The 15,295-nt window shown below is 48.1% G+C and overlaps 1 protein-coding gene across 1 annotated transcript in view; it reads right to left on the reverse strand.

The window, feature by feature from the left end:
- The window catches only part of slc4a11 (solute carrier family 4 member 11), a 215,314-nt gene that overhangs the window by 109,922 nt on the left and 90,097 nt on the right, over positions 1-15,295 (reverse strand). Inside the window, exons 5-6 of the mRNA XM_070861178.1 lie at positions 5,970-6,201; positions 1,015-1,096 (exon numbers count right to left, since the gene is read on the reverse strand). Coding sequence (XP_070717279.1) covers positions 1,015-1,096; positions 5,970-6,201 — 314 coding nt within the window. The remainder of the gene's footprint in view (positions 1-1,014; positions 1,097-5,969; positions 6,202-15,295) is intronic.

The following is a 15,295-nucleotide window of genomic DNA, read 5'->3' on the forward strand; positions in this document are numbered from 1 at the left end:
GGGGGGAACAAACATTTTGAAAAGCAAAGGCTGCCGTCAACGACTGTTGAGAGAAACAAGGCTAAAATTAAAGAGAAAGGGCTAAAATTTAAAAAAAAAGACAAAAAGGTAAGTCAAAGTGGTAGGCAATGCCACGTTTTGTTTTTTTGCAGATTATTGGAAGTGGGAAAGACCAACACAAAACAAAATTGCAATGCAGCGAAGCTGTGGGCATCAGACAGTGCACAGCAAAATGTACAACGTGTGTTGGAATGAATTAAGAGTCTCTGTGTTTTGAGTAGCGCATGCGAGCTCTGCCAGAATATCCCAGGAGTATTCCTTTAACAATAAAGTGAAACCATTATAGGAGACCCGTGGAGTCAACATAAACAGCCTCAGTGGGAGCAGCTTTATTATGACTTTAAGATTCCGGAACGTTCTAAGCGGCTGCAGTTCTCGGATCCTGTTCTGATTCAATAGATCAGCAGGACACGAGCATTTAACTCGCTCCAGATGAAGTATTCAAAGTTCGCAACTCCGTTAGAGGGCCACACTGCCAGACTCTTTTGCGGGAGGGTGTGGGGGGGGGGGGGGGGGGGGGGGGGGGGAAGCACCAATTCAGGTTCAACGTGGCATGATGGATTAGACACTGAACCGTCTGTCCTCGGTCAAAACCCTTCCAGAGTGCTGGATACAAATGTCTGCTTGCCATTTAGGACCGAGATGCGGAAGAACTTCTTCACCCAGAGAGTGGTGAACCTGTGGAATTCTCTACCACAGAATGTTGTTGAGGCCAATTCACTAAATATATTCAAAAAGGAGTTAGATGAGGTCCTTACTACTAGGGGGATCAAGGGGTATGGCGAGAAAGCAGGAATGGGGTACTGAAGTTGAATGTTCAGCCATGAACTCATTGAATGGCGGTGCAGGCTAGAAGGGCCGAATGGCCTACTCCTGCACCTATTTTCTATGTTTCTAACCACCCAGAATCATAAGTTAGGACACCTGATTAGAGGTTTTACAAGAGCCACTTACATCAGACAGAGCCAAGACTGCTGGTACTGAACACCGGTCGCTGTTGCAGAGACTCCTTGAATGGTGTTTGAGAGGAGGTGCACTGGAACAGAAACATACAACGTTGTGATTAAACCATTTCACAGCACAATATAGACTATTCTCATAGATTTGAGTGTTTGGGCTGTGCTACGGGCGAGAGGAGATGAAGGAGTTGTCATATGAAGAAAGGTTGAGCAGGTTGGGCCTAGCTTTAGAAGAATGAGAGGTGATCTTATTGAAACACGCAAGATTCTGAGGGAAACACAAAAGGCAAATACTGCGGATGCTAGAATCCGAAATATAAACAGAAAGTGCTGGAAATCTCAGCAGGTCAGGCAGCATCTGTGGGGAGGAAGCAGAGTTAACATTGCAGGTCAACGACCCTTCGTCAGAACTGGAGAGTGTTCAGAAACAATAGATTCTTAAGCACTGAAAGAGGGAGGGGAGGACAGAACAAAAGGGAAGGCAGGAGAGATTAGAGACACAAAAGGATGATTGTCCAAATTGAAATGGGAATGACAGAAGTTAGAAAAAGGGTTAGTCAAGATAGGGTGTGAATGGCAAAGTAATGACCAGCTGCCATTGGAGACAAGGAGAAAAATAAACATAAAATGGGGGGGGTGGGGAAAGGGAGGGAAATATGGGATGAGGTTATGCTCTGAAATTCGAAGGGGGCTCGACAGGGTAGATGCTGAGAGCATGTCTACCCTCGTGGGGGAATCAATAACTAGGGGGCATGGTTTCAGAATAAAGGGTCGTTCATTTAAAACGGAGATGAAGAGGAATTTCTTCTCTGAGGGTCGTGAATCTTTGGAATTCTCTACCCCAGAGAGCTGTGGAGGCAGAGTCATTGAATATATTGAAGACGGAGATATGACAGATTTTTGAACTACAGGGGAGTCAAGGGTTATGGGGGAACAGGCAGGAAAGTGAAGTTGAGGGCAAGATCAGATCAGCCATGATCTTATTGAATAGCAGAGCAGGCTCAAGGGGCCAGATGGCCTACTCCAGCTCCTACTGCTTATGTTCTTATGAAGGGAAGGCAAGGCCAAGTGTTAGAGATAGGGTGGAATGAGATTGTGGAAGGATGGGTTTTAATAGTTTGATGCACTAGGGGACTTTGAGCCATTATCGGTCAGCAAGGATGGGAGTGGTGGACAACAGGGACACGCCGTGCGATAGGATGCAGGCACCGAGATTTTGGGAGCAGTGGGAAGACTATGTAGAGGATGGGAGGCCTGTGAGGAGAACACTGAAGCAAACGAGCATGGAGGTGACAGATTTATGTAGAAGAGGGGCTGGTGCAGGGAATGTTGTGGAGTGACAATACACAGTCTTGCTAATGTATGGTACGAGGTGTTTAAAGCTGAGCTCTGGGTCCAATAGGTTGCCATGGTTCCACACAAGAACATATGAATTAGGAACAGGAGTAGGCCATCTAGCCCCTCGAGCCTGCTCCGCCATTCAACAAGATCATGGCTGATCTGGCCGTGGACTCAGCTCCACTTACCCACCCGCTCCCCATAACCCTTAATTCCCTTATTGGTTAAAAATCTATCTATCTATCTGTGACTTGAATACATTCAATGAGCTAGCCTCAACTGCTTCCTTGGGCAGAAAATTCCACAGATTCACAAACCTCTGGGAGAAGAAATCACTTCTCCACTTGGTTTTAAATTGGCTCCCACATATTTTGAGGCTCTCCGACCAGTGGAAACAACCTCTCTGCCTCTATCTTGTCTATCCCTTTCATTATTTTAAATGTTTTTATAAGATCACCCCTCATCCTTCTGAACTCCAACGAGTAAAGACCCAGTCTACTCAATCTATCATCATAAGGTAACCCTCTCATCTCCGGAATCAGCCTAGTGAATCGTCTCTGTACCCCCTCCAAAGCTAGTATAGCCTTCCTTAAGTAAGGTGACCAAAACTGCACGCAGTACTCCAGGTGCGGCCTCACCAATACCCTATACAGTTGCAGCAGGACCTCCCTGCTTTTGTACTCCATCCCTCTCGCAATAAAGGCCAACATTCCATTCGCCTTCCTGATTACCTGCTGCACCTGCAAACTAACATTTTGGAATTCATGCACAAGGACCCCCAGGTCCCTCTGCACCTCAGCATGTTGTAATTTCTCCCCATTCAAATAATATTCCCTTTCACTGTTTTTTTTTCCCCCCCAAGGTGGATGACCTCACATTTTCCAACATTGTATTCCATCTGCCAAACCTTAACTTATCTAAATCTCTTTGCAGCCTCTGTGTCCTCTACACAACCCTCTTTCCCACTAATCTTTGTGTCATCTGCAAATTTTGTTGCACTACACTCTGTCCCCTCTTCCAGGTCATCTATATATCTTGTAAACAGTTGTGGTCCCAGCACCGATCCCTGTAGCACACCACTAACCACCGATTTCCAACCCGAAAAGGACCCAATTATCCCGACTCTCTGCTTTCTGTTAGCCAGCCAATTCTCGATCCATGCAAATACATTTTCTCTCACTCCACATACCTTTATCTTCTGCAGTAACCTTTTGTGTGGCACTTTATCGAATGCCTTTTGGAAATCTAAATACACCACATCCATCGGTACACCTCTATCCACCATGCTCGTTATATCCTCAAAGAATTCCAGTAAATTAGTTAAACATGATTTCCCCTTCATGAATCCATGTTGCATCTGCTTGATTGCACTATTCCTATCTAGATATCCCGCTATTTCTTCCTTAATGATAGCTTCAAGCATTTTCCCCACTACAGATGTTGAACTAACCGGCCTATAGTTACCTGCCTTTTGTCTGCTCCCTTTTTTTTTTTATAAACAGAGGCATTACATTAGCTGTTTTCCAATCCGATGGTACCTCCCCAGAGTCCAGAGAATTTTGGTAGATTATAACGAATGCATCTGCTATAACTTCCGCCATCTCTTTTAATACCCTGGGATGCATTTCATCAGGACCAGTGGACTTGTCTACCTTGAGTCCCATTAGCCTGTCCAGCACTACCCCCTTAGTGATAATGATTATCTCAAGGTCCTCCCTTCCCACATTCCTGTGACCAGCAATTTCTGGCATGGTTTTTGAATCTTCCATTTGAAGACCGAAGCAAAATAATTGTTTAAGGTCTCAGCCATTTCCACATTTCCCATTATTAAATCCCCCTTCTCATCTTCTAAGGGACCAACATTTACTTTATTCACTCTTTTCCGTTTTATATATTGGCAAAAGCTTTTACTGTTTTTATGTTTTGCGCAAGTTTACTTTCGTAATCTATCTTTCCTTTCTTTATCGCTTTTTTTGGCATTCTTTGCTGTCGTTTAAAATTTTCCCAATCTTCTAGTTTCCCACTAACCTTGGCCACCTTGGTTTTTAATTTGATACTCTCCTTTATTTCCTTGATTATCCACGGCTGGTTATCCCTTCTCTTACCACCCTTCTTTTTCACTGGATTATATTTTTGTTGAGCACTATGAAAGAGCTCCTTAAAAGTCCTCCACTGTTCCTCAATTGTGCCACCGTTTAGTCTGTGTTTCCCGTCTACTTTAGCCAACTCTGCCCTCATCCCACTGTAGTCCCCTTTGTTTAAGCATAGTATGCTCATTGGAGACACTATTTCCTCACCCTCAATCTGTATTACAAATTCAACCATACTGTGATCACTCATTCCGAGAGGATCTTTTACGAGGAGATTGTTTATTATTCCTGTCTCATTACATGGGTCTGGTGACGCTCGAGTGAGTGGCTAGGAGGCGGGTGGAGTCAGTGGCGATGGGATGAAGTTTAAAATTATATCCAGTTGGACGAAGTCATGACTCATCCCAAGACTTGATGCCAGAAAGTCGGAGGATTTTTGTAGAGTCGAGAGAGGAGATGGAGAAGGAGAGTTGGGCATCATCAGCGGGCATATAGAAGCCAACCCTATCCCTGCAGGCGATGTCGCTGAGGTAGCAAGTGAGGGAGATGAGAGGGCCAATGATGTATCCTTCGGAGGGCTCAAGGCAACAAGGGGAGGGGAGGGAAGGGAAGGGAAGCCAAGCCTTTGCTAGAGATACCTTGGCTACATTGGGATAGGTAGGAATGGAACCATGTTACAATAATCCCATAGTGCTGGATAAATGCAGGAGGCACATTGGAGAAAGCTAAACGGGTCCATCACTGGCGTAAGGTTTAAGGGAGCAAGGAGGAGCAATGCGCCGTGGCCACAGAGGAGGTGGTTTTCTTTTTAAATTAATTCACGGGATGTGGGCGTCACAGCAAGGCCAGTATTTATTGTCCATCCCTAATTGCCCTCGAGAAAGTGGTGGTGAGCCATCTTATACAACGGAGTGGCTCACTCGGCCATTCTAGAGGGCAGTCAAGAGTCAAAAAATGCTGTGGGTCAAATATAGGCCCAGACCAGGTAAGGACGGCAGGTTTCCTTCCCTAAAAAGGACATTAGTGAACCAGTACGACAATCCGGTAGTTTCATGGTCACCATTACAATTACTAGCTTTTTATTCCAGATTTACTTAACTGACTGAATTTAAATTCCCTCAGCTGCCGTGGTAGGATTGTGAACTCATGTCTCCGGATCACTAGTCCAGGCCTCTGGATTACTCGTCCAGTAACAACCACTATGCTAACCTTCTCATTGGATAGAAGTGTTTTGGAGTTGAGAAGATGGACGAGAGGCAAACACAAGTTCCCGGAGAGATGGACAGAGCACTGCCAGGCAACCACACACAGACTTTAGAAACGGAATTAGGAGGTGGGCAGTAAATGATAAATACAGATGGTCAGTTTGTTTGAAGTGGAAGGGGGAGTTTTTTTTCCAGAGAGGAAGAGGGCCTGAGGAAAGCACCTTGGGGAGTTTTACTACATAAAGGCGCTATATAAACGCAAGTCTTTCTTTTTCTTTTCAGAACGAATTCACGGGCCAATGAGACAGCGCCATTACCATTGCTCTCCTGCAACGTGCCCGAATCAGTGAATAAACCGGTCATGACTTCGCCAAGGTTGCACTCGGGCTCCGCCTTGTCCGGCTCCTCCGCCACATGCTTGATCATCTCCCGCAGGACATCGTCAAGTGACAGGGCCGACACGTCCAGCAGGATTCCCGCCTTAGCCAGAAACCTGTCCAGGTCTCGGTGGGCTCGAACCTCCTCCTCAAAGTTCTTCAACTTCAGGTACTGCGAGAGAGAGAGTGAGTGAGAGAAAGGAGACAGAGATCAACTTCAGGGACTGCGAGAGAGAGAGAGAGAGAGAGAGAGAGAGAGAGAGAGAGAGAGAGAGAGAGAGAGAGAGAGAGAGAAAGGAGACAGAGATCAACTTCAGGTACAGCGAGAGAGAGAGAGAGAGAAAGGAGACAGAGATCAACTTCAGGGACTGCGAGAGAGAGAGAGAGAGAGAGAGAGAGAGAGAGAAAGGAGACACAGATCAACTTCAGGTACAGCGAGAGAGCGAGAGGGAGACAGAGAGGGACTTCAGATAGATAGCGAGCGCGCGCGAGAGAGACAGAGAGGGACTTCAGATAGATAGCGAGCGCGCGCGAGAGAGAGAGAGAGAGAGAGAGAGAGAGAGAGAGAGAGAGAGAGAGAGAGAGAGAGAGAGAGAGAGAGAGAGAGAGAGAGAGAGAGAGAGAGAGAGAGAGAACAACTTCAGGTACTGCGAGAGAGAGAGAGAGAGGGCTCAACTTCAGGTACTGCGAGCAAGCGAAAGATGTCATGTATCTTACATTATTATATATAACTGTATCCTAACATGCTATACATGACTGTAATAAGATATGACCTGTAACCACCAGCATACCTTACCACCAGGGGTGCACTTGCAAGAGACAGGTATATAAGGGTAGGTCTCAGGCAGGTGCAGCATTCCAGAGCTGTGAAATAAAAGGTGCAGGTCCAGAGTGACCTTGACTTCACTACATGCCTCATGTGAATCTGTACTGAGGGGACAGGACTTTACAGTGGCGACGAGTTACGGGATTACAGAATCCACAGAATGGCGAAAAACGGATCAGATGAAAAGTACAATGCTGGAGACAATTGGAAGGACTTTATAGAAAGGCTCCAGCAAAGCTTTGTAACCAAAGACTGGTTAGGAGACGACAAAGCAGACAAGAGAAGAGACCATCTCTTGACCAGCTGTGGCTCAAAAACATACGCTTTAATGAAGGATCTGCTGGCACCCGAGAAACCAGCAAGCAAGTCGTTTGAAGAATTGAGCACACTGGTAAGAGACCACCTGAAGCCAGCGAGCAGTCTACACATGGCCAGACACAGGTTCTACAAGTACAGATGCAATGTGGGCCAGAGCATACCCGACTTCGTGGCGGAACTTCGGAGGTTGGCTAATTTATGTGAGTTCTCCGATGAACTGAGGAGAGAAATGCTGAGAGACATTTTCATTGAAGGAATAGGCCACGCAGGCATATTCCGAAAGCTCATAGAGACCAAGAACCTGACCTTAGAGGCAGCAGCACTGGTTGCACAGACATTCTTGACAAGGGAAGAAGAAACGAGGTTGATTTACAATGCAGGTACGACAACTAACGAAATATCGGAACAAGGAGTTCACAGCATGAAACGAGCTGCTACCCCCACACACAGACAAAAGCAGGAGAGCAGGCTCTCGACAGCAGGCAGAAGCCATCAAGGGCCACAGGAACGGGCATTCACACCTCATCAACCCACAATGCGAGCAATCAACTACAAACTTAGAGAAGCTCAAGAGAGATCAGCCAGACGCAGCTCATTGGAAACAATGGAAGCGGTCTGTGCTGGAGGTGTGGGGGTGGGCACTTGTCAAGGGGATGTCAATTTCAGCAGGCTGTTTGCAGAAATTGTGAATATACAAGGCATTTGGCCCGCATGTGCAAAAAAAAAAAAACAGCATCTCGGCTGGTATACGAATCGGATAGCGGACCAGAAGATGGTGGGGACAGTACCCGGGACACCGATGTACAGCGGGTCAAGACGATCAATGGCCGCTGCTCCTACAACAGGACGCCTCCTGTAATGATGAGGGTCCTACTCAACGGGATACCTGTCAACATGGAGCTGGATATGGGAGCGAGTCAATCTCTCATGGACGCTCAACAATTTGAACAACTGTGGCCGCATAAAAGAGACAGACCAAAACTCACAAGGGTCGACACCAAACTAAGGACCTATACCAAAGAAATCGTACCAGTCCTCGGCAACGCCATGCTCTCTGTCACACACAAAGGGACAGTGAACCAACTTCCCCTGTAGATTGTCCCCGGAGACCTCCCAGCACTGCTGGGGAGAAGCTGGCTGGCAAAACTAAACTGGAAATGGGATGATGTCCATGCCATGTCGTTAGAGGAACGACCTCCTGCTCAACAGTTATAAAGCAATTTGAACATCTCTTTCAGACAGGTGTGGGCACTTTCAAAGGGGCCAAAGTCAAAATCCACATCACACAGGATGCTAGACCATTCCATCACAAGGCCAGAGCTGTACCCTATGTGATGAGGGAAAAGATTCAACACGAACTAGACCAGCTACTGCAGGAAGGCATTATATCACCTGTGGAATTTGGAAATTGGGCAAGACCCATCGTCCCCGTCATGAAGCCTATGGATCCGTATGAATCTGTGGGGACTACAAATCTACCATAAACGGAGTCTCCCTACAGGGCCAGTACCGGCTGCCCAGAGCGGAGGACTTATTTGCCACATTGGCTGGAGGTAAACTTTTCTCAAAACTAGACCTCACATCTGCGTATATGACGCAAGAATTGACCGAGGAATCCAAGCTACTCACCACCATCAACACACACCGAGGCCTTTTCATGTACAATCGATGCCCATTCAGCATCAGGTCGGCAGCTGCCATATTCCAGCGCACATGGAGAGTCTGCTCAAGTCCATCCCGGGGGCGGTTGTATTTCAAGATGACATACTTATCACGGGCAGAAGCAGGGACACCTACTCCCATCTCCGTAATTTGGAGGAAGTACTAAAGCGGTTGGATTGGGTAGGCCTACGAGTTGAGAAATCCAAGTGCCTGTTTCTCGCACCCAAGGTTGAATTTTTGGGCAGAAGGATTGCCACTGATGGAATCCACCCAACAGAGTCCAAAACAGAAGCAATTCGCCTGGCACCCAGGCCCCGGAATGTCTCAGAACTGCGCGCCTTTCTCGGGCTACTCAATTACTTTGGGAATTTTATGCAGAACTTAAGCACACTGCTGGAGCCTCTCCACGTGCTACTCAGGAAGGGGTGTGATTGGTTTTGGGGGGACGCCCAGGAACGCGCCTTCAAAAAGGCACACAACCTTCTGTGTTCCAACAGTGTTTTGACTTTCTTTGATCCAGGTAAGAAGCTAGTTCTCACATGCGATGAGTCAGCGTATGGGGTCGGGTGAGTTTTGCAACATGTCAATAGTGCGGGCAAATTACAACCCATAGCTATGCCTCCAGGTCACTTTCGCGGGCAGAGCGCAGGTACGGAATGGTAGAGAAGGAGGTGCTCGCGTGCGTGTACGGTGTCAAAAAGATGCACCAATACCTTTTCGGGGCCAAGTTTGCGTTAGAAACCAACCACAAGCCCCTCACGTCCCTCCTATCCGAGAGCAAGGCAATAAACGGCAACGCCTTGGCGCGAATTCAACGGTGGGCACTCATGCTGGCGTCCTACGACTATACCATAAAGCACAGACCAGGCACAGACAACTGTGCCGACGCGCTCAGCAGGCTACCCCTGGTGACCACAGAAGGGTCTGACGAACAGGACTGTGAGATAGTCATGGCAATCAATGCCTTTGAGTCCACAGGTTCGCCCATGACGGCTCGCCAAATCAGAGCCGAGACGGCCAGCGACCCCACGTTATCCTTAGTAAAAAGATGTGTCCTAACCGGTGACTGGGCAGAGGCTCGCGATGCCTGCCCCGAGGAATTCAAACCTTTTCACAGGCGCATGCATGAGCTATCACTACAAGCAGACTGCCTGATGTGGGGCAGCCAAGTAGTCATTCCTCTGTGAGGCAGAGAGGCATTTGTCCTGGAGCTCCACCGCGAGCACCCGGGGATCGTTCTCATGAAGGCCATAGCCAGATCCCACGTCTGGTGGCCTGGTATTGACCCGGACTTGGAGCTCTGCATCCGACGGTGCACCATTTGTGCCCAACTCAGCAATGCCCCGAGGGAGGCTCCACTGAGCCCCTGGCCCTGGCCTACCAAACCGTGGTCGCGGGTACACGTAGACTATGCGGGCCCATTCAGGGGCAAAATGTTCCTCGTAGTTGTAGATGCATTTTCAAAGTGGATCGAATGCACCATTTTAAACTCGAGCACAACCTCCACCACAGTGGAGAGCCTCGCAACCATGTTTGCAACGTATGGAATCCCTGACATATTGGTCAGTGACAATGGTCCGTGCTTCACCAGCACAGAATTCCAAGATTTTATAATTGACCACGGCATAAATCACGTCAAGATGGCACCGTTCAAGCCGGCCTCCAGCCGGTGGAGAGAGCAGTGCAAATCATTAAACAAGGCATGCTTAAAATCCAAGGTCCCACGCTGCAGGGTCAGCTGTCGCGACTGCTGCTGGCATACAGATCTCGTCTGCACACACTGACTGGGATTCCCCCCGCGCAACTGATGATGAAAAGGACTTCAAAAACAAGGCTCTCATTAATCCTCCCAGACATGCACGAAATCGTTGAGGCAAAGCGCCATAAGCTGACTGAGTACCATGACAGAAATTCGAGGGGGAGGTGGAATGAGATAGGGGACAAAGTGTTGGTACTAAACTATGGCAGGGGTCCCAAATGGCTTGCAGGGACAGTAACAGGCAAGGAAGGAAACAGGCTACTGGTAGTACAAATGAATTATGGCAAAACCTGCCGGAGGCATGTAGACCAAGTCAAAAGCAGATTTACCAACAACACTGCGGAACCAGAGGCAGACTACAATGTGGAACTCTCACCACATCTGGTGGACAGACAGAGGGAACAACCTGAGGAAAGGGCAATCCCAACAGACAGCCCAGGTGAGATACCAGCAATCACACCGAAAGAAAAACAGGCACCAAGGCAAACAACTGAACCACAACTAAGACGCTCCAGCGAGAGCGTAGACCACCTGAGAGACTGAAAGACAATAAGACCTTGGGGGAGGGTGATGTCATGTATCTTATATTATTACATATAATTGTATCCTAACATGCTATAAATGACTGTAATAAGATATGACCTGTAACCACCAGCATACCTTACCACCAGGGGTGCACTTGCAAGAGACAGGTATATAAGGACAGGTCTCAGGCAGGTGCAGCATTCCAGAGTGACCTTGACTTCACTACATGCCTCGTGTGAATCTGTACTGAGGGAACAGGACTTTACAAGAGAGAGAGCGCGAGAGCGAGAGAGAAAAAGAGAAAGAAAAAAAGTGAGTGAGGTGAGGTGAGGCGAGGCGAGGCGAGGCGAGGCGAGGCGAGGCGAGGCAAGGCGAGGCAAGGCGAGGCAAGGCGAGGCAAGGCGAGGCAAGGCGAGGCAAGGCGAGGCAAGGCGAGGCAAGGCGAGGCAAGGCGAGGCGAGGCGAGGCGAGGCGAGGCGAGGCAAGGCGAGAGTGAGGAGTCTAAAGCAGAGATGGAGGAGGAATTTCTTCTCTCAGAGGGTCCTTAATCTGTGGAATTCTCTGCCCCAGAGAGCTGTGGAGGCTGGGTCATTGAATATATTTAAGGCGGAGATAGACAGATTTTTGAGCGATAAGGGAGTGAAGGGTTATGGGGAGTGGGCAGGGAAGTGGAGCTGAGGCCAAGATCAGATCAGCCATGATCTTATTGAATGGCAGAGCAGGCTCGAGGAGCCAAGTGGCCGACTCCTGCTCCTATTTCTTATATTCTTGAGTCACATGCATTCAAACTTCTTTTGAAAAGGTGGCAAAACAAAAAGGTGGAAATTTTGAAAGCTATTTTACCTTCAACGTTACTCAAGGACTTCCAAAAAGACGTACGTGCGCACAATATTAGCCGGTCACGTACAATCTCTTTCCCCCTGACCCCACTTTATAAACCATTTGCTGTCCCTCACTCCCAGATTTCTATGGAAGAAACGAACACACAAGTGGGAAGGGGGGTGGAGGAGCAAAGAAACTTCACAACCATCCGCCACCCCCCCCACTCCACAAACCAGCAAGCTGTGTGGGTCGATACTGGGAGGGGGATGACGGTGGATAGATCATCACTGAAGCAAGATGGGCATTGTCCACCAGAACAACTTGCATTTATATAGCGCCTTTAACAGAGTCAAAACGTCCGAAGGCACTTCAGAGGAGCCAGCAACAAAATTTGCCACCGAGCCACATAAGGAGACAGATGGCCCGAATATATTTAAGGAGATTGATAGATTTCTAGATACAAAAGGCATCAAGGGGTATGGGGAGAAAAATGGGAATATGGTGTTGAGACAGAAGATCAGCCATGATCATATTGAATGGCGGTGCAGGCTCGAAGGGCTGAACGGCCTACTACTGCTCCTGTTTCCTATGTTTCGATGTAAAACGTGGTCAAAGAGGTTTTAAGGAAGTATCTTAAAAAGGAGTCGAGAAGTTGAGGGAGGGAATGCCAGAGCTCGATGCCGAGGTAACTGAAGGCACGGCCGCCAATAGCGAAGCGATGACAATCGAGGATGCGCAAGAGGTGAAACTTGGAGGAGTGCAGAGATCTCAGGTATACAGGGCTGGAGGAGATTACAGAGATTGGAGGTGGGGGGGGGGGGGGGGGGGGAGGTCATGGAGGGATTTGAAAAAAAGTGAAGATGTTTGGATGGGAATGCTGGCTAGCATGTCAGGAGGGAGGAATTTACTGGGATACTGCGGAGATTAAGATGCCGGGGACACGCAAACACCAAGTGAAACAAATATCCCAGGATGTTGAGAGAGAAGCTTAAAAGAAAAAAAAAAAAAAAAGAGTGCAAGAACGGGGTACAAGTGACTAGTTCTGGTTTTGAATAAAGAGGAAGAGAACAGTCAGGTTATGAAAAGGATCAAGCCGACTCTGTAAAAGGTTTATTCCTGGTTAAGTTCTGATGGCACAAGCACAAGTTAAACAAGCAAACTACATCCGCAGATTTTCACATTTACATGCTGGCATGAGGGGAAATTGGCGACTGTGGCGAGGAATGTTTAAAAGGCCCATCAATTCACTCCCTGTTGCAGGCCAGAATTAAACTCGCGTCCAAAAATATAGGTCACTGGAAACTCCCAGCCCACATCAGAAGCATGAACACCAGACTGTGTTCTGCTGCACACTTACCTGCTCACTCATCCTGCAATCAGATTTTGTACAACGTGAACAGTTTGTTGACAATCTAAAACTTTCAATGGGGGGAGGCTTGGGTGTCTAAAACCACCGCCCTCCCCCGCGTAAATTGTGCCAACCCTCAGCACTTGCCAATATCTATAACCTCACTTAGTACACGGTCTTTCACTGCTCACAATATGGTCTTCTCGACACTGGGGAGACCCTATCATGGGCGGTCCCTCGAAATCGAGGAAGACTTGCTTCCACTCCAAAAGGGAGTTCTTTGGTGGCTGAACAGTCCAATACGAGAGCCACAGACCCTGTCACAGGTGGTACAGACATTCGTCAGGGGGAAGTTGGGGGGGGGCACTGATTTACCACACGTTCCTTCCGCTGCCTGCACCTGACCTCTTCACACTCGCAGAGTTGAGATTCAAGGAGCTCAATGCCCTCCCGGATGTACTTTCTCCACCTAGCGCGGTCTTCGGCCAGGGTCTCCCAGGTGTCAGGGGTGATGTTGCACTTCACCAGGGAGGCTTTGAGGGTGTCCTTGTAACGTTTCCGCTGCCCACCTTTGGCTCGATGAAGGAGCCCCGGGTAGAGCAATTGCTTAGGGAGTCTCGTGTCTGGCATGCGAACTATGTGGCCTGCCCAGCGAAGCTGATCGAGTGCGGTCAGTGCTTCAATGCTGGAGATGTTAGCCTGGGCGAGGACACTGATGGAGACCAAACCCAGATTGGGTGACCACTTTGCGGAACACCTCCATTCAGTCCGCAAGTGTACCCCCAAGCTTCCGGTCGCTTGTCACTTTAATTCCCCGCTCCACTCCCAGTGTGATCTCCCCGGCCTCTTGCACAGTTCCAACGAAGCTCAACGCAAGCTCGAGGAACAGCACCTCATTTTTCGATTGGGCACTTTACAGCCTTCCGGATTCAACATAGAGTTCAACAATTTCAGACCAGAACCCTTGCCCCCATTATTTTTTTCTCTTTCCCACAGCAGCTGTTGATTCTGCCATTTCCATCCTATCTAAACTCATCTTTTGTTTCTTAACTTGTCCCATTACCATCTCCTTTTGCCTTGCACCATCATCCCTTTTGTCATTCAATCTCTCCTGCCTTCCATCCGATCACAGTCCTTTGCTCCTCTCCACTCCCCCAACCTTTCCCTGCCCCTGCACTTGCTTAAAAACCTGTTGCATCTCTTAAACTTGTTCCAGTTCTGACGAAGGCTCATCGACCTGAAACATTCGCTCGGTTTCTCTCTCCACAGATGCTGCCTGACCCGCTGGGTATTTCCAGCATCTTGAGTTTTTATTTCTATAACCTCACAGAAGTTCACTCGAGTGGGAAGGTGTGGAATGTGAGCTTGTGCCATGTGGAATGTGTGCCACACAATGCCCCTTTTATATGGTCCCATCCATCCCTCTTTACATGGACTGTATGGAACACGGAGTGTTGGCATGTATTGTGACTCGTACGGCCAACACCGTTCGGGAAATGCGAAGAGACTCATTTTGGGCGATTGCATCAATCACATTCATGTTCATTGTTGCAGGGCTATGGAAGAGGTGCTGGGAAAAGAACAGGAGAGCGGGGCAAATTGGATAGATCACTGGCACGTTGGACCAAATGGCTGCATAGCTCGATGATTCAATGATGCTACGCTCGGAGGCAGGAAACCATGGTTCCTTCTTGCACGTTTTGTTTTCAAACTCTGAAGCGAGGGTGTTCTGTTTCGAAATGTTACCCTAACATTCAAAACAAGCCGTCCCTATTTGGAAGGGAGTCAAGTCTGCATTGAATCCTGATGCAGATTGCTCAGCGACTGTACAAAACAGCTCTGCTTAGCTTCCTTGTACTGCAATAAAATATAAAAAGGCCCTTTAATCAAAATTCTTTGCAACGGCTCAACTTAAAAACAGATCCTGATGGGGAAGGACTTGGCGAAAGGGGGCCTGTTGTTTACACCATTGGAGAGGGAAATTGTTTTAGTACAATTTAAATCTA

Source organism: Pristiophorus japonicus, chromosome 2 (assembly GCF_044704955.1).
Source record: "Pristiophorus japonicus isolate sPriJap1 chromosome 2, sPriJap1.hap1, whole genome shotgun sequence".
Lineage (NCBI taxonomy): Eukaryota > Metazoa > Chordata > Chondrichthyes > Pristiophoridae > Pristiophorus > Pristiophorus japonicus.